This window comes from Zeugodacus cucurbitae, chromosome 4 (assembly GCF_028554725.1).
Source record: "Zeugodacus cucurbitae isolate PBARC_wt_2022May chromosome 4, idZeuCucr1.2, whole genome shotgun sequence".
NCBI lineage: Eukaryota > Metazoa > Arthropoda > Insecta > Diptera > Tephritidae > Zeugodacus > Zeugodacus cucurbitae.
In genome coordinates, this window is record NC_071669.1 from 71169732 (window position 1) to 71192365 (window position 22634).

Sequence of the window (22634 nt, forward strand, 5' to 3'; positions counted from 1 at the left end):
AAACTTTGAGACATAAAATTTTTGAAAAAGCTGTAAACTATAGATTTATACACAGTTCTATTTATCGAGTTATAGAAGTTCGAGTTATGGAAGGATATTTGTATGAAATTTGATTTCTAAACGCTATTGCAAATTGAAAAGTTCGAGTTATGGCGATCTTCGACTTATAGAAGTTCGAGTTATGGAAGTTCCACTGTAGTTCCTTTAAAACTCAGAGTCTTTGAGTTCATTCTGGAATACTTTGGTCACCATATTACAGAGCATAGCGGTGGATATAAGGTTGGGAAGGAACTTCTGGAGAAGAGAGGCGAAGAGATTTTTTACGAATGGGTAAATTCGTACGTACAGAGATCTCTCTTGGAGTTTAAGGCTTTCTGACAATTAACACCGTTTTTCAAACAGAAGTGGTTGCCAAAGCCTTGTATCTCAGAACTTCAGATATCCAGATGAACAAGCAGTAATATAAGCCTGTTAACTTACCAAAATCCGAAGAATAGTGTATATACTTTTTTTTAATGTCGAAACATTCTTTACTTTTCTGAAAACATTCTTAAATGTACTTATACAATACCTGCTGTCAGAACCACAATTTCAGTTTATCAAAACCGAAGTTATTTAAACAGCGAATTCAAACTTTTGCTTATTTATCTTGATAATTTTCAAATTCATTCAACCTTCGTCATGAACTTGAACCGAATACAAATAAAACCGTTACACCATAATAATGTGTAAGCAAAATGAAATACACCTTGGATGGCAATAAATCTCATTTAAATAAGCACATTAGAGGCAGTTCTCGCGCAAAATGTAAATATTATATAAAAATATTATCGTAGTAAGTATGCGATTGTTAAGTAATAAAGCAAAAAGGGATGAAATTCATTTAACAAAATACACGCAGATAAAATTCAACGCGCCTACATCAACAACAAGTCTTTCAACTTTGGCCCGCGGCGACGTACAGACGCAGGTACTCCGTCGGTTGACACTTCATTAAATCTTCTTAGCGCGACGCCACAGACAGTAGCAGCCCAAAATGTGGAAGCCAAAGTAAATAGCCACAATCGCCAGCAAATTTCGGTAGAGGTTCGACTCATTAAAACTGTATTTGTCCAGCACATCCTGACCTGTGTGGAAGCACGGCAAGTTCTCGCTCTCCTCGAAACAGGCTGCAAATCACATTTTAAGAAAATGTACATGGAATGAAAGTGAAAAGAAATGTATTTAAACAGAAAATTAATTACAATTAAAAAATGTGGGGAAGCTCGGTGAAATTATGGGTGGCCGCGTTCGAGTATATATGTATATGCAAATAAGGCAAAGCAGCTTAAGTAAATTTTAAATTGGCAAAAATACGGCAAACCAATGGCCGTTATGTTACAGGCGCAGCTAAGTGGGCCAGTAGCGTATGAGGGAATGTGGGACAGCGGTGAGGTAAAAATACACAAACTTTAGCGGACGCATTGAAATTTAAGTTGAAATAAAGTACTTGTGTGCAGGACATTGGGAGTAGGGAACAAGACATTTACATAAGCAACAAAGTTAGTGTAGTGGGAAAGAAAGAAGGAAAATATGTTTAGTAAATCAAGAAAACGTTAAATAAAATTTTGGAAATTATTTAAGAATTGAAAAATGTATTTAAAGTGGAATATATGTATATTTAAATTCTGATACGAGTTCAATGCAAAACTTCAAGTCTAGATATTATTGAAAATTTTTCATTTGTATTATCTTGAGATCTGTGGTATAGATGAACGTTAACATGATTAGGGTGGGGTGTTTTTCAAGCAATAAGGATTCACTGTTTACTGTAAGTGCTTAGATAGTATAACAGAGTTGCCAATTGAAATTTTATCACAGTAAATTTATTTTCAAATTATGTTGAAACACTTTTGTTTAATTTTGAATTTTTCAATAAAATACGGTAACTCTAAAAACTTGTTAGTCTAAAGACATTTTTTGATGGAATTATATGGCAACCTGATTCGATAATACTTTTTACTAAACTTTTTTTATTCACTTTCTTGTATGTTGTATTTTTTTGGAGGTACAATACTATGTTTGCCTTTTTTTCTTCCATACAAATATAAAAGATGGGTGGCAACTCTATGGTTGATATGCGTATTCAGACATTCAAGCTTCATGAAATTTTAAGGGGCAAACCTAGTGTGAAATTTCAAAAAAATCATTTTTTTTTTGTTTCATATTTCGGAAGATTACACCTTTAAAAATAACATATTATTTCGATATCTCAAATAGTTGTTGAGTTATAACAATTTAAAGAGCAGCCGCTCGGTAACAGTGAAAACGATCACTTGCGGCAGTGATTACTCAAAAACAAATGATCCGATCACTATCGAATTTTTCTTACATGTTCTATATATAGTTCTCCGTACAATGACCTATCGATTTTTGATCTGATCAAAAAATCGAATTTTGGCAGGCCAAAAACGACCAAAATTTTGGGTAAAATTCGACAATTTTTTTTTTAAACGCCGCCATATTATCAATTTTTGATTTATTTTTTTTTTATCGTAGGTCATTGTACAGACAATATTATCTAGTTTAAGGAGAAATTTATTTTTCAGTGAAGGAGCTTTTTTTAGCGCCGTTGGAGATCGACTATAACTTAAAAAATATTTAATTTTTTTTTCAAAAATTTTACTGTATATTCTTGAAACATGTATGTATGTATATATTCTTAAAATTTTGAAATAATTGATAAAGTATTTTTTTTATAACAATTCCCAAAAATCACCTTTTTTTAACGCATTACACTAGGTGTGCCCCTTAAATATATTAAATATAATAAATAATTACAAAAATTAAATTTATTTTCCTTCAAAAACAATTTCCCGTTAAATTTTTAGTCCTCAACAACTGAGTTCAGAGCCTCGAAATGTGTTTTTTGAGCTGTTAACTAAGTTACTAAGTTCAACTGTTAACTTTCAATTATTATTTTATATAATATTATTAAACGTTATTAATCCCACCTCATCCGTATCACTCATAAGTCTATCATAGAAAAATATGTATCTCCTAAATCTGTCGATCCCTGAAAAATATACCCCACCCTACTATAGGACAAATAAGTAAATATACCGCGCCAATATGATCACTCAATGTAAATGCGAATAAACTCAAGCATTATTGGTGTTAATTTAAAAATAAACTTTTTTTAATATACACATCATACACATTCATACTCACTTATGTTTTGGACACCGGACCACTGTGCAATCGTCATCGCTTCATTTGCATACAACATCCATGACAGGAATTGTGTCCAATAAAACGCCGTTGGCAAAGTGCTGCAAGTTAACCGCAAACATATGTACACACATGTCTCATCAAATATTTATGCATAGACGAGAAAATAAACCGTATTTATGCACGAGTATCCGTATGTGTGTGGGGATTGACAGCAACTCACCTAATTTTAATGAAAATTCCAGATGTTATCATGAAAATGTAATCGACAGGCACCAAGTAAGCCATGGCCAATGGAACTGAATTGAACGCGGTGGAAAAGAAGCAACCGCAGGCTGTTGCCACATTCATAACCAGCACGATGGAGATGGCCGTTATGCTGAATGCGAAGAATGTGGATCGTAAGCCGGTTATCCAATAACAGATTATAACGAATAGTAAAGGTTCAATGATCATACCGGGTAGCTAGAACGATGTAAAGAAGAGGTCATAATAACTAATAACTGTAGGCATATTCACTCACCATCGCCAGTATATTGGCCACATAGTACTGTGCGGTCGAATACATTCCGGAACGTGTTTCGCGTAGAAATAATGGGAAGCCTTGAGGGAAGACATTCAAAACGGAGTACATCGGATGAAAGGTATTTTCGGAAATCATGACAAACAGTGCGCCCTGCACCGCCTGCACACCCAGTTGTGAGACCGTTATAGTGCCGGCAAAACATGCGCCTATAATAATCGCTATAGCCATTTTTTGGAAGAATCGCATACGCTGTACCGTCGGATCACGCATCAGCGACAGCGAAGCACGATACCAAAGCATATGGAACTTCTTGTACCAAGCAGCCGAACGAAAAGCATCAACCTCCGCGTCGAAAGGATAATCACCCGTCTGAGCCATATGTATCTCCAGATTGACCAGCATATCGCGTTGTTTTGCCGCACCGCTAACCGCAAACATATCGCACAAATGTTGCGCGGACCGCTGAGAGGCCTGCTCATAACCCGGATCCGTGGCCAACACACCGATCAAGAAGTCCGCCGGATTGTAAGCCTCCGGACAGTGGTAACCGTTCTCAGCGAAGAAGTTGAGCGCATTTTGTGGTGAACCAGTGAAGGCCACACGCCCATCGGCCAACAGCAGCACGTTATTGAACATATCAAAGAGCTGACTGGAGGGCTGATGTATAGTGCATAGGATGGTGGTGCCCTTTTTAGCCAAATCATAAAGTGTCTGCACCAATTGCTGAGCGCTAAACGAATCCAATCCGGTGGTCGGTTCGTCACAGAACAAGATGACCGGATCGTTAAGTAGCTCGACAGCGAACGCCAATCGCTTGCGCTCACCACCCGACAACATTTTCTTGTCATCGCCGGAACCGATGCGCGTGTGTGCGACGGACAGCAGACCGGTGCGCTCCAACAGATCGTTTATAATTGCCTTGCGTTCGCGACGGCTGACACGACGATCCAAGCGCAGATGGGCCTACATGCAGAAGGAATTTGATTTGGAGTAGTTGAAAGTTTAAACTGTGTCTACTCACCATAAATGTCAAGTGCTCCAGCACGGTTAAAGTGTCGATAAATAAATCATCCTGATACACATAACCGCTGATGCGATGCATAAATGGTCCAATGCGACGGCCGTTTATCAAGATCTCACCCTGAACAATTGTGCCGGCTAAAGATAGCACGCGTGCGATAAAGTCAAATGCAAACGGAAATAAGTGAAATCTGTGTTATCTTACACGTTGCCATGAACATTCAAGTTATACAGCGTTAGTTAAATGGGGCTAATGGTAAGTTCAAACATTAGGGTTGTCCTTATTTAAAAGTTATTGTTATATTTGTTGATCTTTCTTTGGTAAACTCTACAAAAATGTCTACAGAATCTTCATTTTGAGAAGCTCTACTCAGTTTTAAAGGGGTTTGATCACTATCGGTAAACTGTGTATTGGTTTCGAGGCATGTATTGAACCTTGAAAGCCACGGGAATTTAAATGAATTAATTTAACTGTTAAAAGGACATCCCTAATGAAAATAAATGTATACAATCACATTAATTCAATACAAAACAAACTCAAAATACATTTGAATACAAATACACATATGTGCATATATAACGGGTGATTTTTTTGAGGTTAGGATTTTCATGCATTAGTATTTGACAGATCACGTGGGATTTCAGACATGGTGTCAAAGAGAAAGATGCTCAGTATGCTTTGACATTTCATCATGAATAGACTTACTAACGAGCAACGCTTGCAAATCATTGAATTTTATTACCAAAATCAGTGTTCGGGTCGAAATGTGAAATCCGCTTTTTTATCGACAAATTTTGTTCAGCGATGAGGCTCATTTCTGGTTGAATGGCTACGTAAATAAGCAAAATTGCCGCATTTGGGGTGAAGAGCAACCAGAAGCCGTTCAAGAACTGCCCATGCATCCCGAAAAATGCACTGTTTGGTGTGGTTTGTACGCTGGTGGAATCATTGGACCGTATTTTTTCAAAGATGCTGTTGGACGCAACGTTACGGTGAATGGCGATCGCTATCGTTCGATGCTAACAAACTTTTTGTTGCCAAAAATGGAAGAACTGAACTTGGTTGACATGTGGTTTCAACAAGATGGCGCTACATGCCACACAGCTCGCGATTCTATGGCCATTTTGAGGGAAAACTTCGGAGAACAATTCATCTCAAGAAATGGACCCGTAAGTTAGCCACCAAGATCATGCGATTTAACGCCTTTAGACTATTTTTTGTGGGGCTACGTCAAGTCTAAAGTCTACAGAAATAAGCCAGCAACTATTCCAGCTTTGGAAGACAACATTTCCGAAGAAATTCGGGCTATTCCGGCCGAAATGCTCGAAAAAGTTGCCCAAAATTGGACTTTCCGAATGGACCACCTAAGACGCAGCCGCGGTCAACATTTAAATGAAATTATCTTCAAAAAGTAAATGTCATGAACCAATCTAACGTTTCAAATAAAGAACCGATGAGAATTTTATGCGTTTTTTTTTAAAAAAAGTTATCAAGCTCTTAAAAAATCACCCTTTATATTTTAACTAAGTATTGCATATTTATTCACTAACCTGGTTGACGGAAGGCGAGTGTTGACATCAATGTCGTCTTACCAGAGCCACTGTCAATGTAAGTACATTATATTTGTATATTAATGTATGTTTGAAATTACAGAAGTATATAAGTTACCGTTTCTATGTGCATATAAGTGTGGGTAAATGTAAAAAAAATACTAAAATATACAAACATAGAATACATTGACCCGCATACGTAAATCCCACCACACACACCCACAAAGGTTAATTCACATATATTACAATGCAAAAAGTAAATAAAACATTTTTATTTATTTGCATGAGCATTTGCCCCCACCGGGAATCGGACGTCATTGAAGAGCACTTGACAACAATTACACTTGTACTGTGTTAGCTTTTTCGTTGCATCCGCAGAGGCGTTGCATATTTGCTATCTAACGGTTGTTCCGTGTTTGTTTGCTCATTCGCTCGCTCGCTCACTCGCTGTTCGCTGGCATCACTCATGTTTTCAAGTAATTAATTTTTATGAGACTTTCAACTGCTTTTAGTGCTTATCACAAGCGTTATCTCATGTGTTAGAGGATAAATAAATAAAAGTAACTTATGTTTGTGGTATTTCGAGAATTATCTTCTCATCTTCATTGAATGCAGCTTGAGTGTTTAAATTTTTTCTAGCATTGTTTGGTATATCCAATTTTTTTTATATTTTTTTCCATTGTACGAGAGCAAACTACGAACGTTTTGCTTGTGATGCTCATATGAGTTCTTCAAAAAATATTAGACAGAATAAATTTTTCAAAAAGAATAATGATGAGTGATATTTGGTAGCACTGGACACATCCTCATTTTTGAGGTGACATAAGACTCCTTTTTTGTAGAGTAAAAATCCAGTTGTAATGGGAACATCTTTTTAAAGATCCAACGTGTTTCAGTCTCGTTTCGAAATCTTTTTTTTTCATTTTTATAAAAGTTCACGAATTCGAAACTATTACCGCATTGAGTGATTTCATTCTTAAGTATTTGAATCATTTGAAAGCTTTAAAATTCCCCGCATTTGTAAATTTTCGAAATCTCTACAGTTATTCCCCGGCATTAAAAGGCAATGACTTCTTCTTTGATCGCTAACTGTTTTGCTACTTAACCAGAAGCCCTATAAATAAGTAGTGCAGATGTAATTCGAAACTTGACCGCATTTTATGCAACGAACGCAGAAGTAAAAGAAGAAAATTGTGCAGAGTCAAGAAACTCAGTTAGAGTTAGCGACAGTAACGGTTAACGACTTCTGCAAACACTTTTTGTAGTCATGTTTATGTATGCGGCATTACTAGTAGTAATTCTGAATTTAATTGACCAGAACTAAAATCTGTTGAACTCAATGAAAACCGATTGAAAAATGTTTCCGAGATATTTCAGCAGCTCCTCCTGAATTTGGATTAATTAAGGGGTTATATACAGTTAGGATTTTCAAGAAATCGATTTTTTGCGTTTTCTTAATATGTATATATCTGAGTATACACACACAAAATTTCAAGTCGATACGACGAATATTTTCGAAGTTATAGCCACATTACTGAAGGCGCGCCGACTACAAGTAAAGTGCTTTCAAAACTTTAAACTCGTTTTTCTCGAAACGGTGTTTTCAAAAGACGGTGAGCAAGATTTCTCAGAAACGGCTGAACCGATCGGTCTGAAATTTTTGCACAAGCTTCTTAACTATATTTTTTAGTAATAAATCGAAGGATTTCCATCCGATGATTCTTATTTTTATAAACAATTAAAGACCCGAATTTTGGTCGAAAATCGAACCGTTTGCTTTGAGTAGCCGCCATTTTGTCAAACACTTTTTTTTTGCTAATTCCTTCGATCAATCACTAGATTATTTATTACATTAATGAAATTTATTTGGTTTTTGCACTTTAGATGATCCAGTCCAGAGATATCGTGCTCACCGAAAGAGGCTTTTTTTTTACGGACCTCTGCAAAATTGGCAATATCAACGTTCCCCATAATGTGAATATAGTTTAAGGATGTCATAATATACCTGCCAAGTTTGAAATCAATAAACCAAATAGTTTGCTTAGAAAAAATTCTTGAATGCCTTTTTTCGACCTCCTAACTGTATATAACCCCTTAATCAAAGCCGTTTTGGTCTCAAATAATAGATCATATTTTAATTAATTTTTAACAGTTATATAAAAAATAGTAAGACTGGGTGTACTTTTCCTTTCTACGTCTACAAAAAAAAAAAAAACTATATGCTTATGCATTTGCATCATTCGAAACGCTTATCAATTGCGCGTAAACTGATTTCTTCACTTGACTGACTCGAAATAATCTAATATGACCGTCTAGAGGAATTCGATGCAAAACAAACAAGCGAGCAAGGCGAAAACAACTCAGGGCTAACCAGTTAGATTAGCAAATGTGCTTATCTCACGCATTCAGCACACTAGATGTATGTGTGTGTATATATGAGATGAAAAAACCAACACTCAAACTCTGAAAGGATTATGACATTTCACACTTTTTCATTTTCATGCAAAAAAAGATATTTATTTACTGCTTTTCACACACGTTCACACATTTTCACGCTGCGCAATTGGCGAATGCAGCGCACGCTTCGGTCACCCAAAAAGCCGCAAAAAGCAATCTTGATGAAGGTGCGAATCGCCTGTGACAAGTTAAGAGTACTCCATTGAGAGCTCCACACATACGCGCAGGCTCACTTAGCACACAGGCACACAAACACACTCATGTCCCTACCCACCTGGAACCCATTAGCGCCATCAAATTGCCCGGCTGCACCGCACCTGTCGAGTTGTTAATGATGCGCTTCATTTGGTGCAGACTGCCGCCGCCACCGGCCGCGCCGTTCCGATCGCCCGTCGTGTAGACGCACAAGTCGCGCCACACCAAGGTGGCGCCCTGCTCCGTGGGCGACCACTTGCTGTAGCTACGCAGCGGCAGGCTGCGCTCCGAACTGTTGCGCGTGGAGGCGCTGCGTGGCGGTGTGTTGGAGATGTCGGTAATGGCGTTGCGACTGCCGGCGCCACCACTCACCAGGCCAGGACTAGCCTCGTTGGGGTTGTTGCCATTCAGGCTGCAGCTTCTGGCGCGTGCATTATCACCGTTACGTTTATTATTGCCATTGCTCGGTAGACCAACAACATCCTGCAACTCAATTTGCTCGCTTGCATCCAAGCAAATGGTGTTGTTGTTGTTGTTAGCGGTGGTGTTGGGAATGATTTTCGCGTTCGCCGCGTACTCAGCGTGTGGCGGATCAACGCTGCGTGTTTGCTCCATCGAGATGAGATTATCTGTTGACATTTTTATTGTATCCTTAAAGGATTTATCAGCTTTGTCTTATCTTTGCCGCACTTTCACTGTGAACTATTTGCACTATTTTCACTGAATACCCTCTCACACTTCTCTGCACTTCTCCTGTAGGTTAAGTGTTCATTTGTAGTAATTCAATGTGAACTGGCAGCGCTCGCGTGTTTGCTTGGTTCCGTGCGCGGCGAACAACTGATTGTAGGGTTTCTTCGAAGCTGTCTATGTACCAAATGTGAGGCAAACATTCGGATCTGTGGAAAACACATTTGAATATATGCTTGTGTACCACTTGCAGGTGTTGATATGTATGTGTCTGTATGTCTGAGTTGTTCGCTTTGGGCTGAAGCGCAAACAGTAAATACACGTCTTTCACCTAATCCCACAGTCTGAAGATACGCCTGAGTGATATTCTAACTGTTATATGGGTATACGTATAAGGGCTTGCAAATACACATTTATCACCTGTGTAGTTCGGCCGGTTTCTTAAGCAACTCTGTTGGAAATAGTCAACAAAATGATATTTTTAAGTTCTTAAGAAATGTGACAGTCTAGAGGGAAAGTTACAGTTGAACATCGACTCGAATATAATTTGGAATCATGACCAATCAAGTGCTAATCACAAAATTGTCTTGGTCGAGGGAATGATTTAACTGTATGGACCAAATAAGCGAGAGATAACCCTGCTCAACGATCTGACTAACTGCCGCAATGCAATTAATCGATTAATAGTCGACAGATTTATCTTCATATAGTCCGATTTGTATCGGCTTTAAGCGTAGTAGAGTTCTTTCACCTTGAAAATAGCTGGCTCAAATGGATACTGAAGAGTTGGACTTGAGCGATCTTTGGTGTCAACATCTTCTCCAGCTAGGTTTAGTATTACTGACCTCAATAAAGGCGGTAGTACCAATCGGTCCCTGTTAATGATTTTAGGCCTTAATGAGATTATCGGGAAAGTCAATAATCGTTGTTGAGACTGTTGAAATCTGTGAATATAAGAAGTTCTACTGAGTTAACCGACTAATGACTAAAATATTTGGGAAATATAAATTCCAAAAGGAAACACAATTCACTTCGATATACCCTCCATCGTATTTAAAAAACGATCGTCATCGGATATTCGAACTAGTTGAAGTAGTATTCGCGCTAAACTTAGCATCACAAAAATGATTGTACGTTCTACTATTACAAATTGGGGTCTATTTCATCTTCGCGTGAATAAAGTGCAAAATATCTGAAGTTCATTTACTTAAAAGTATCGATATCGATATTGCAATTCTCGATTATCAACTGCCTTCACTACTTCCCATCACATTCCCGTATGCAACTGTATGTTTCAATAAATTGATAATAAATTGTCTCGACGATTGCCCTTAATTAGTTGCAAACTTATTTGCCTTTTTATTAAATTCCGATTTCCACTTGCTTGCATTCATTGCAACCGATAAACACGAAGTTTACTATTTACCGTTATCAATATTTACTTCGGCTGTAAGCGGACTTCAAATGCCAAACGCCGTGTGATAATAAAATTAATTCATTATTTTTCCAAACGCGCACTGATTAAGTGGCATTAAATACGTATTTGCATGAAGTACTAATATGTACACTATTTGTGGAAATTTTAATTGATTACAAGCGGATTTTATTTTTACTTTATGGATTATGGCGCTCATATATTATACATACATATATTGGCGATAGCTTGATTAGTTAGATGTTAGCATTTTCAGGTTGAATAGCTTTTGAGATAGTTACATAAAAGTTATTAGAAGGCGGACCACGCCCATCTTTTTTAATTTAAAACCTGTTTCAATCCAAGAATTTCCAATTGATTACAAACTACTAGTATCATAAATCGTCTGTCAATTTTGTTCTTGCAATCAATAAAAACCATGAATGATTCTAAGAGAAATCAATCCAAAAGTTCTCACATGATCTACGGGCTCGAGTGCCAGCTCCTGAGGCTTGAGAGCCTATCTTTCTAAACTGCCAGCATATATCCTCAATGTGCGCTCTGATATATGTAGATAACTGTTATCGACAATAATAAAAATAGAAATAAACCTCTCCCCCATAGATCAGGCTTTGGTGTAGCTTATTCTCTGCTTTACAAATTTCTACTGCTGTTCGAGATTCACTTCCATAGTAAAGAGTCTATTTTACTCGTTTGTATGTTATTATCACCAGAGAGATCGCTAAGTACGAGCATGATTGTGTTATTTGAATAAGTTCTAAGCGCTCTGCGGCAATTTAAAATTTATAAATTCAGTTGAAACGCGATCAGCGTAGTGATCGGTGCGGCGTATTGGCTCGCAGTACAATAGAAAATGATAGAAGGAACCTGCTTTTAGTTGTCTGTTTTTGTTTTGCTTCGTTTTGAAACTCGACAAGTTTGCGTAAAACGTGTAAATGTAAATAAAAATATAAATAAACAAAAAGAAATGAAATTATTTTTTGTGCTTGCTTATTAAAAAGCAGAGAACGGAGGAGTGAAAATATTATGCAAAATGAATACAAAAATGATAACAAAATATATTTAAATATAAATGTATATTTGTATGTGGGAATGAGGCGGTGTTGATGACAAAATATGGTTAAATGATGTTTTTAGTGAAGTGAATTTATTGCTGACTTCAAATTATTTAAATTTGAGTTATAAGAAAAAATGCAAAAAATAAATTTTCTCTCAGAGATATTATATTTTTTTTGGCTTTATGATTTAAATTGCGGAAAAAAATTTTCAAAAAGTTTATTGAATCATTGGTCTGTTCTGAAACTATGATATCACAAGGTTATTCAACGCATGTTCAATGCAATTTAGTCAATAACAAGTGTATTTTATTGGACAGCACATGCGCGTTTATAACAGAAATGATTTGCGATTTTACACCTCTTTAATAGGCTACAACAAACACGTTTCAATAAAGTTCAAAATGTGTACATACTTACTACGTTCATGGGTATATTTTAAATATGTATATCATCAGCCCACTTATCTGATAAGCTGTTATGCACGCGAAAGTTGTATTTAGATTGATAAAACGTCAATTAGCAACTAATAATACCGTTGATTAACACATAATCTTTAAAATTTACTTTATAAAATAAGAACACTGAAAATGGGCGTGGCATTAGCTAAATATTCATGAAAAAAATTGAAAAAAAAAATATTATAAATATGGTGTAAAAGTTTCCGACAACTTGAGAACCTGACACATTTTATCTATATCTAGACAAAATCTTCCACCATAAGTTTACTGTTAACAGTTGGTTTTGAAAATGTATAAAAACCTGCCCAAAATCCCTCCATAATTTACTTCGCTAAGCCTCACTAATATAGTATGCCTGTATTTACGAGTTGCTTACGTAGACTTGATTATCACTGATCGAAGTATAAATATGCGACGCGCAATCTAATCGTAGATGTCAATAATGTCGGACAAAATTTAGTTCTGATAATGAGACTCAAAAACGCGGTGTCACGACCCTATGATAATCATTCATTGGTGGTTTACATATATGAGCAGCGAAAGCTCTTGCATTGCTTGTTTATTGACTACTTTATCTTTGCGTAAACACTGTTTTGTTTATAAATAAAATACTTTTATTTAATAATTGGTAATGTATATTATGATAATACAATTGTTAATAATGTCAACATAAACGCCAAGTAAATGTAGAGAAATTATGTAGTGAAAGCAGAAGTGTCAATTGTCATTTAAATTTATAAATACAGTGGAACTTCCATAACTCGAACTTCTATAACTTTAACTTTTCCATTACTCGAACTCTTGAATTGGCAATAGAAGTCAAATTTCATATAAATTGTCTGCCATAAATCGAACTTTTCGACCAGGGCATAATACAAAATTAGCAGAATCCTAAAAGAGATAGGAAGACTCTGGTTCTTACATGGATGCGAACAAAAATACGATGAATACATGATTTATGCAATCCATGAGTGCAATGGGGTACAGACGCCAAGACGCCAACGGTATAAAAATCTATATTTCACACCTTTTTGAAAAATTGTATGTTTTAATGAAAATTTCTATAACTCGAAGTCTCTCTAACTCGAAGTTTTTTTGTGGATTATAGTGATGCGAGTTAGAGAAGTTCCACTGTAATTAATTTATAAAAATATATTTGAACAATAAATTTCGAAAACGACGTTTTCTAATTATTTTAAATCGAAATTCATCCTCATGGGTCCATAATCAACAAATCTTGGATGAAATTTATATTGTATACAGATATTTGGAGTACTTCAAAGTAATTTTGAATTTTAAAATACTAAATGATTGAATGATGATTTATAAATATAATTTTATAAATCTATATACTCGATTTTGCCCTACATTAGTTAACAACTTTAATATACTTGAAATTAGTTTGAATATCACTGCAATTTAATGGACCAATAACTATGAAAGTAATGAAGAATAAAATATGAAATAAATAAGACAAGTGATACAGAAAATGTATATGAGAAACGTGAAGGCTTAAAATAACTTTAACTCAAACTCGTAGTATTTCAAATAGAATTTAGCGAAAAACGGTACAAAATATACGCAAAGCGAATGGCAACACTGTAAATAATAACAAAAAGATTATAAGAATTGCACACAACAACAAAGTAGGCAAAACTGAAAGCACGTGTGACTTTAGCAGCCGGTAAATGGACAACACAACTAAGGTGAGTATAAATGCGAGAGAGAACGAGAATGTGCTCTTTCTGCTCACAATGGTGAAAAATTATTATCACAAACCTTTTCCCCATCATTACTCATGCCTGCATTGAGTGGTTGCCTGTATGTATGTATTTACGTTAGTTGGTAAAAAGAGGCGCCAAGCACCCGTGCATTATCGATACAAGCATTTCACTTGATGAAATACCGGGGTTTAGTTGAAAATATTTGCATATATATCAATTGGCGGTGATAGTGAGAATCACTCATGGGGTATAATTGTGCAAATAACATTCGCAATATTTTGTAGCTAGCACAGTTGAAGTGTACACAGTATATAGTTGAGTGGCAAACTAGTGCGACAATTATCACTGTGATATGGTGCTTTGGTGTTTGAAAGTGTTGTTTAAGAGGTTGACATTCTCGGATTTGTTCTAATTAAGTGTAAAGCTGTTGCTAATGACATATCTCTTGGGTTACATGGAATTTTTCATGTCAATGTTATAACACTGTTTAGTGACGCGCTAGTTACCTGTTTATGCCAGTAGGGCTGCCAAGTATCGAAAATTTGTGCTATACAAAATGGCAAACAGATCACAAGTGAAATATAGCCCCACCAGCACAGATAATGTGAGTTCAAACAAAAGAATATATGATAAAATATATGATGAAATAGGTGAGAATAAGCTCTTTAACAAATTTCTTTTATGAAAACAAATTATATATTCTTTAAATGACGTGAATACTATTATAATATTTTAGATTCGAATTGGAAAAGAGACCCCCGAATATAGGCCGGTCAAGGAGATTAATAATACATATATATTTTTCCCACGATTTTTAGATCTTTGAGAATAAAATCCTTTAAGTAATTGAAATAGCACAAAATATTTGAAGAATTTGTTTACAGCAGCCGAATCCTAAACCTGCGTGATTTTATCCCAAAAATTTATATTTGAACATAAAAGTAATTATAGATAGACAAAAGATTTTAAGTTTTGAGTGATACTGAAATGTACGGATTCGAACATTTTATTGAGATTACCACACCAAAAAAATTAAACGAGTCATAGCATGGCAACTCTATTATGATTCTGTTTTCGCATGCGCTGTAAAACAACAACAAATATGTGGAATATAGCGAACAGCTGTTTAATGTTTACGAAAATGTAAATGCTTGTATACTTTTAGGATGAACGAGCGCGAACCGAGCAATCCCACAGCCGTTGGGAGAAAATCAAAAAGAATTGTATGTCACCATGGTATAAAATGGTGAGTAAAAGTGTAGATTATGCTCTAAATAGACTTAACCCTTGTATTACATATGATAAATGTATTTTCTATTTTCTTTGGTGTTTAAATTTAAATTCACTGTATATTTTAGATATCAGTGGAACCCACAATGTTCCTGTACATGTTTGCCTTCATGATAACCTCTGTGGTGGAACAGGATTTCTTCGTACAAAAAGCATGTCGGGTGAATAATAATTTTACCGATGAGATCTGTTCCAACATTAAGGCGGATGAGAATGCCGCATACAAAAAGCAAGTGCAGGTAATTAATGAAAATAAAATTGAAAAACAAAGATTTTAAAATAAAAAGAAATTAAAAAAAATAAAAAAAACTAGAACCAATAAAAAAATTTATGTTTTATTATTTCAATAATTTAAATAAAAGTATGTTGGATACCTTCTAGATCTCCAGATGCGTTAAAAAAAATAATAATAATTGTCTCCAATTTTTTAATATAAATTTCATCTTACACAATATTCCAGATCACAACGGCGAAGTTCCATCAAATAGAGTCGATTTCGGCGCATGTGTTCCCCATTATATTGGCTCTCTTCCTCGGTTCCTTCTCCGATCGACGCGGTCGCAAATTTCCACTTCTAATGGGTCTGACCGGCAAATTCATCTACTCGGTTATGATCGTGGTGAACGCACGAATGAAGACTTGGCCATTGGAGTATGTCATTTACACCGCGACACTGCCCTCGGCGCTAACGGGTGCCGACGTCGCCATATTCGCTTCTTGCTTCGCCTACATCTCGGACATATCAACGCTGAAAAATCGTACGCTACGTGTAACCATACTCGATGTGTGCTATTTGAGCGCTATGCCAACGGGTGTGGCATTAGGTGAGCTTTTCATTGCAATGGGAGAGAGTTTGCTTACAAAAATTAAGTAAATTGCAGGTTCATATCTCTTTTACAATGCATTTAATAAGTCTTATGCGGACATGTTTACGGTGAATGCCTCATTGCTGGCGCTTTCAATAATTTACACTTTCTTTGCGCTCAAGGTAAGTTGTTGTTCTTATAGCGTTTGGGTGTGGTTTAATATGTGTAAACAAATTTTAGTGGCAAACTACCGCTAAACAACGCTCTCTGCGCGAACTGGGCTGTTGCGGGTTCTTTCCAGACTTTTTCGATAAAGAACATGTCAAAGACTCTTTCTCGGTTTTAGTTAAGAAACGGCCTGGCCATCGACGTCCCTTCCTCATTATTTTACTGATCACTATGGCCTTGTACACATTCCAACGCGATGAGAATCAATACTTGTTCCTCTACACCACATTCAAATTCAATTGGAATGTCGATGTGTACAGCACATTCAAAACATTCAAGTCCACCGCCTACGTGGTTGCCATGTTAGTGGCGGTGCCGTTGATGAATAAAGGATTCCATTGGAAGGATACGGTGTGTGCGCTTGTGAATATCGAATTGCTTCAAAACCAAATAATTATTCGATTTTTCCCGCAGACTATCATCTTCATTGGCGCTTGGGCGCACGCAATTGCGCGTTTCTTTTACTATTTCGCACAAACAGGCACACTGTTCTACGTGGGCGCGCTCATTTGCAGTTTGGGTCCCATAGTTGGTCCAATGATTCGTGCGATGACATCGAAAATTGTGCCTCAATCCGAGCGCGGCAAGGTTTTCGCTCTGCTTGCTGTCTGTGATAATGCCGTACCGTTCATTAGTGGTGTCTTCTATTCGCAAGTTTATCGCGCTACCTTAGATGATGATGGCAAGGGTGGTCAGGGTGTTTTCCTGTTGACCATAGCCACACAGTTAGCCGTCTTCGTACTGATACTGTACCTCAATTTAAAATATTATTTGATAGGTAATATGCTCATATCTTTTAATTCTCTTTTTCCAATTTTTAGCGCTATTCATCTCATTCTTGGCGAACAATCACTGGCCGTTCCGGAAGTTAGCGAGAAAGAATCTCAACTCATACATGAGAATGAGGCTAATGGCGCGCCTAAGATAGCTGATAATGGTGCTGAGTCTCCTAAAATCGCTGCTCTAAGCGCAAATGTTGAGGAGAAGGAAAATTCCACGACAACGGGGACTGCGTAACGGAAACGACACGACACAGAGAGTTATTACTCTGACCGAAAGTTGTCATACCAACGGCATTTTTAAACTAGATATTTGAGAAGCTTTTTATGCTGTTATAACAGCAACAATAACTAGGGAGCGAAGTATCGTAGAATTTTAAAAATATTTGTTATATAATAATTTAAATACTAACGATAAGAATTTGAAGAATGAGACAAATATTGTTTTTAAAATGTTTATAATTTATAATAATAGAATAAATTGAACCATACACCGAGAAATTTGAGTTAAAAATATAAGAGACAAAAATAATGGTCAGTGCAGGAACTAATTATTGGTAATACCGAGGGAGGACGATATATAGAGTGTATTTATATATGATAGTGGTGGGATAAGGATGCGATAAAAAATCTCGTGATAGCTTAACCTTTCGTGGAGTTACGCTTTGGATTAAACTTCGAACACGACTCAGAAATACCGAACAGAGTCCCGTATAACACTAACCTCTTTGCACTTAAAAATTTTCTTCTTGGTCCCCATCAATTTAAGCTGCTAATTTTCAGGACATACCCGTATTTGAAGTCAATGACAACATTTAAAGTCCACCTCCATAATCAAGGGTGTTCACAAGCTAATTTTTCGACTGGGAGTATAAGACATGTGGAATTCTCTCCAACTATTTCTCGATGAACCATCCGTACGAGGGAACATAATGATTGCTTATGTTTCTGTTGAGTTTAAATATGTGTAATTTCTTTATTAACAACGTCCGCTATTTGAACTCTAGTTCCAAGAAGATTCGGTCTTTGAAATTAAAGTGTGAAAGATATATATTTTCATTTGAAAACTTTATTAAGAAAAAAATTTACAATTTTTAAATATAAAAAATAGACAAACACAAATGAAATACAAAGACAACACTAGAGAGAGCCTCATTTATTTTTCGACAAAGTGCGCTGCTTCTCCGCGTGCTCCACAACCTTCTCGTCCACATAGAGTCCTTTGCGTCTGCGCACGCTGTCCATGTAGACTTTGGCACGGTTCGCTGAGTCTGCCTTTTCGCCAAAATGTGTAATCTCCTCCTCGGTGGTCGGTACCCAGAATGGATCAATATCGATTATCTGAAACGAGAAACGAGAGTTGAATGTGAACTGCGTGTGTTCTCTGTTATTAGCCGCTATAAGCAAGCTACAATGGAATTAGGTGAAAATCTGCAATGATTTTTGGCATTGTGTGGCATGTGGCGTGCAAGGTGATTGGCAAATGGTAGAGGTAATGTTGCGAACGGTAAATGAATGAAAAAAAAAACAAACTAAATTGCAGTGATGTTGCAAGTGTAGCAGCTGTAACGGTGGTTGGTTGCTGTTGGTCGCCTGCTGCTGTGTTGCACGTACAGCTAAAACTCATTTCCTCCGGTTTGCAGCCAAGCTAATGCCTGTTTGTGTGTGTTGTCTTGTGCGCTGCGCCAAGTGCCACTTCTCGTCGTCCACACATTTTCATCTTCGAATTCTTCACGCTTCATTGAATTGCTTTGTCAAAGGCTCTTAGCGCTCAAGTGTCCTTTTATGCATTTTTCTTGTTGTTTGTGGGTGCTTAGGTGCATAGAGTGTGAATTTGCGTGTCACAACCCGCACACACACACACACCTTCACTGCCGCCCGTGACGCTTTCAAGTGCGTCCGTCTTTCGATTTTCATTGAATTTACGTGATTTTCGTAAATTTCCAAGGATACTGCATCACCTTGCTCTGCGCCTGCGCCGGCATCTCTCCAGCTGTGTGTGCACCGTTCGCCACGCTCATTTGTTTTCGACACATTCAAGCCATTGTCGTCGTCCTTTATTACACTGTCCGCCCGCGCTGTGTGTGTGTGTGTGGCGTTAAGGTCCTTTGTGCGTTTCAAGTGTTCTGCGTGTACGGAAATGCTAAGCAGTGACGCCGAAACGAATTCGATTTCTTGTGATTTTTGCAAAATTGCATGCACACTCACACACATACACACATCCACCTACAATGTGTGAGTGGCTGCATTGTGTGTTGGTTAGTGGTCCATAGGCGGCGGTCTTAAGGGTATACACTAGCAATGAAGCGCGCTGCGTTGGACCAAGCGGTGAGCGAGCGAATTTTCACAGTTGCTCACGATAGGACACGACAGGATAAACAGCTTATCTCGTAGCGGTTTCATTGTGTGTATATGTGTGTGTGTGTTGCATGTTTGTCTAGGTGATGGCGCAAACATAAATTTATCTATGGCGAGCAGGTGAGTTGGCACTTTTAGGTGCCATCAACTTTCTTTGTTTTTTTCTTTTTTTATGCTCGTTGAGTGGCATAAAGGTGTGATTTTCGTTTGATTGATGAATTTATCGTGGCAACAACAGCGTAAGTCGCCGCAGGAAATCAATCATACGAGCGGAAAACGGACTTGCAGGGAAAATGAATTGTCATTCACTTAGCAGACAAAATAAAAATGTAAATTTTGTTTTACAGATACAACACATTTCGGTGTTGTCATGTAAAATGAAATGTTGCTAAAAACCTTATTTTCTCGTGTTTTCAAGGTTTTACATTCCACTTCAGTTTTTTTGAATGCGCTCGGTGAAGAGCTTGAATATTTCTTCCTTTTTACTTTTATTAAATTTCAATATTAAGTCGATTGAAAAACAGCAACTGCATAGGATTTGGCCTTCGATTTATTCTTGCACGAGTTTTTCATTAGTTTTCTATGTCTCTTTTGGTTTCTTGGTATAAGTTTGGTATAAGTTCTTGCTTCTCTTACTCCTCTAGATTTTATTGTTAAAAATGTTGAATGTGACATTCTTATGAGCTCAGTATTTTCTAAACTCCGTATTTTTTGTCCAAGAAGAATATAAATGTTAATATTTTCAAGAGAAACCTCACTGCTACTTGCTTTCAATTGTATTCCACACGATACTAACGCTCTAATTTCCTGTTATGAGGACATACTGACGGTTGTCTCAATAGCCAATATCTCCTAATTATAACATGGTATACAGGATGTGTTCAAAATTTAACGAGAACTCCTCCAATGCTTAATTTTTTTTTATATTTTATTATGTTGATATACATACATGCCCCTGAAGAACGATAAAGTTTTCGACTGTATTCTTTGCGTAAACTTTGTCTGTAGCAGACGTCAATATTGGACATGATGAAGAGAACTTTTAAAAGGCGGTCGTTTTACAAGCATACGAGAAATCGCTAAAAAAATGGTGAGAAATCAAGTTTGAGAAGTGTTTCGACGATTGAAAGAACCGCTTGCATAAATGCTTACTATCGAATGAAGACTATTTTGAAGAAGACAATATTAATGCGACGAATGAAAAAATATTTTTTCAAAAAACAAAAATTACCGTTATTTTTTGAACACAGCTAGTACATAAAAGTAAATAGTTTCTAGTGGAGAATTAATTGAAAACTCTAAATATGGAAGAGGTTTCTTTTAGGATCAACGGAATTTTAAAAATCGCAGAAACTATTGCCGACATACTTTTTGGATTATGTTTGATGATATGTACATATGTGTGAGATGTGATTGTCAGACTAAAATCTCCAAAGAGAAGACGTGTTTTTGATAAAATGCTAAGATTCAAACTAATTGGAATCCGTGATGTTCTTGAATGATCTTCCATTGTAAAAGTAACTGTGATAACAGGAAATAAAATGCTTCGTGCTTCCAGCAAAGTTTTACTGGATAAGGTTTTATTTGATAAACTTAATTGAACGAACATGGTTGGGGGAATAGACTTAGACCAGGATTTATACCATTTAATTCTATTTTTTTCTGGTTACTTGAATGAATAATATTATAAAAGAGATAGGTCGGAACTTGTTCCTGTTCCTCCGATAAATATATATCCAATTTAACTCATCTGGATGAACGGATTTTTTATACCCTTAGAGGAAAAGAATTCCGAGGACTTCATTACTGTGAATTTTGAAGAATCTCTACAGATATTTATGTACGCAATAAAAATGTAAGCTTAATTAAGAGAGAACTCTTAGCCTATTTCAACTTAAACGATCAGAGCTTAACTAATTTCATTTCATAGAAACCCTGAAACACACACACACATAACTGCATGTCAATATAAGATAGGAATTGATTGACATCAACACCAGTTTATCCTAAACAGACACTTCACACATACAAACACATGTATACAGCCACTCATATCTCCCTAGTCACCTGGTATGTAAGTATAAGCGCGCAAAGTAAAGAGCAGCCAAACGACAAAACGAAGACAACCTTTTGAATTCAGGTGAAATTGAGTGAGGGATTTTTACTGCTGCGCAATTTCGTCGAAGTTCGAACGCACCTTCACATTGCAGGGGTACATATGTATGGCACTTGGTTGGGGCCACCATTCGGTTGCCTGCGGGCACCATCACCACCAGCTGGCAGCACCGAGCGACGACTGATCATTATCTGCCAACACTTTTGCTTGTTTATCACACCAAAAATCACTTGAAGGGAGTCGTAAATGCCAAGCAAGTAAAGAAAAAAAATCGGTAACAACAGCAACAACAATAACGACAACGACAACAATGAGATCGGCCAATTGAGCGTGCATACAAGAAAATGATGAACCGTGACAGCGAACAATGACGAGCGTTGGGATAACACGTAATTCAACTAAAATTATGCACACACACACACATATATATATATATATGTATGTGTGAATATGAGAGTATATGTGTGTGTGTGTTTGTTTGCGAAAAGGATATTCGGAAGGGGAGAAATTGAAATGAGGCATGAGTAGGTGATCAAGTGGCTCGTAAATATTCATAAATTTCGACAAGTCGTGATTGTTATGCGAGGTTTCATTATAATACCTTAACAACAGAGACAGCTACAACAACAACAACCACACTAAGGAGTTATTTTGGAGATACGCAATAGTTTGAGCTTATGGTATAAAGTATTTACAGAGTCGCATTAGGGTGGTACGCATTAGGGTGCGTTTGGAT

General features: G+C 36.7%; 3 protein-coding genes across 8 annotated transcripts in view; 1 reads left to right on the plus strand and 2 right to left on the minus strand.

Annotated features, from left to right (window-relative positions):
- Positions 1-611: 611 nt before the first annotated feature.
- Positions 612-9835, minus strand: LOC105212542 (protein scarlet). Its single transcript, XM_011184571.3, has 7 exons — positions 9039-9835; positions 6308-6357; positions 4758-4894; positions 3734-4699; positions 3434-3675; positions 3211-3311; positions 612-1169 (listed from the first exon to the last, which is right to left on the minus strand). Exons 1-7 carry the CDS (start codon positions 9596-9598, stop codon positions 994-996), a joined length of 2232 nt encoding a protein of 743 aa, XP_011182873.1. The 5' UTR covers positions 9599-9835; the 3' UTR covers positions 612-993.
- Positions 9836-11874: 2039 nt separating this feature from the next.
- LOC105212514 (proton-coupled folate transporter) lies at positions 11875-17925 on the plus strand. 6 transcript variants are annotated; one of them, XM_054228678.1, is made up of 9 exons: positions 11875-12018; positions 13999-14303; positions 15487-15544; positions 15680-15850; positions 16072-16435; positions 16493-16599; positions 16658-16996; positions 17060-17394; positions 17467-17925. In XM_054228678.1, the coding sequence occupies exons 3-9, from the start codon at positions 15488-15490 to the stop codon at positions 17660-17662; spliced, it is 1569 nt and encodes a 522-aa protein (XP_054084653.1). In that variant the 5' UTR covers positions 11875-12018; positions 13999-14303; position 15487; the 3' UTR covers positions 17663-17925. The 6 variants fall into 6 exon arrangements, with proteins under 6 accessions (XP_054084653.1, XP_011182852.1, XP_011182835.1 ...); XM_011184550.3 differs by having other exon boundaries at positions 14150-14303; positions 15487-15567; XM_011184533.3 differs by having other exon boundaries at positions 11876-12018; positions 15487-15567.
- Positions 17926-18473: 548 nt separating this feature from the next.
- LOC105212498 (elongation factor-like GTPase 1) overlaps positions 18474-22634 on the minus strand; it is a 148265-nt gene continuing 144104 nt past the window's right edge. The window contains exon 10 of the mRNA XM_054230168.1: positions 18474-18765. Within this exon, the coding sequence (XP_054086143.1) occupies positions 18577-18765 (189 nt within the window). The 3' untranslated portion in view covers positions 18474-18576. The remainder of the gene's footprint in view (positions 18766-22634) is intronic.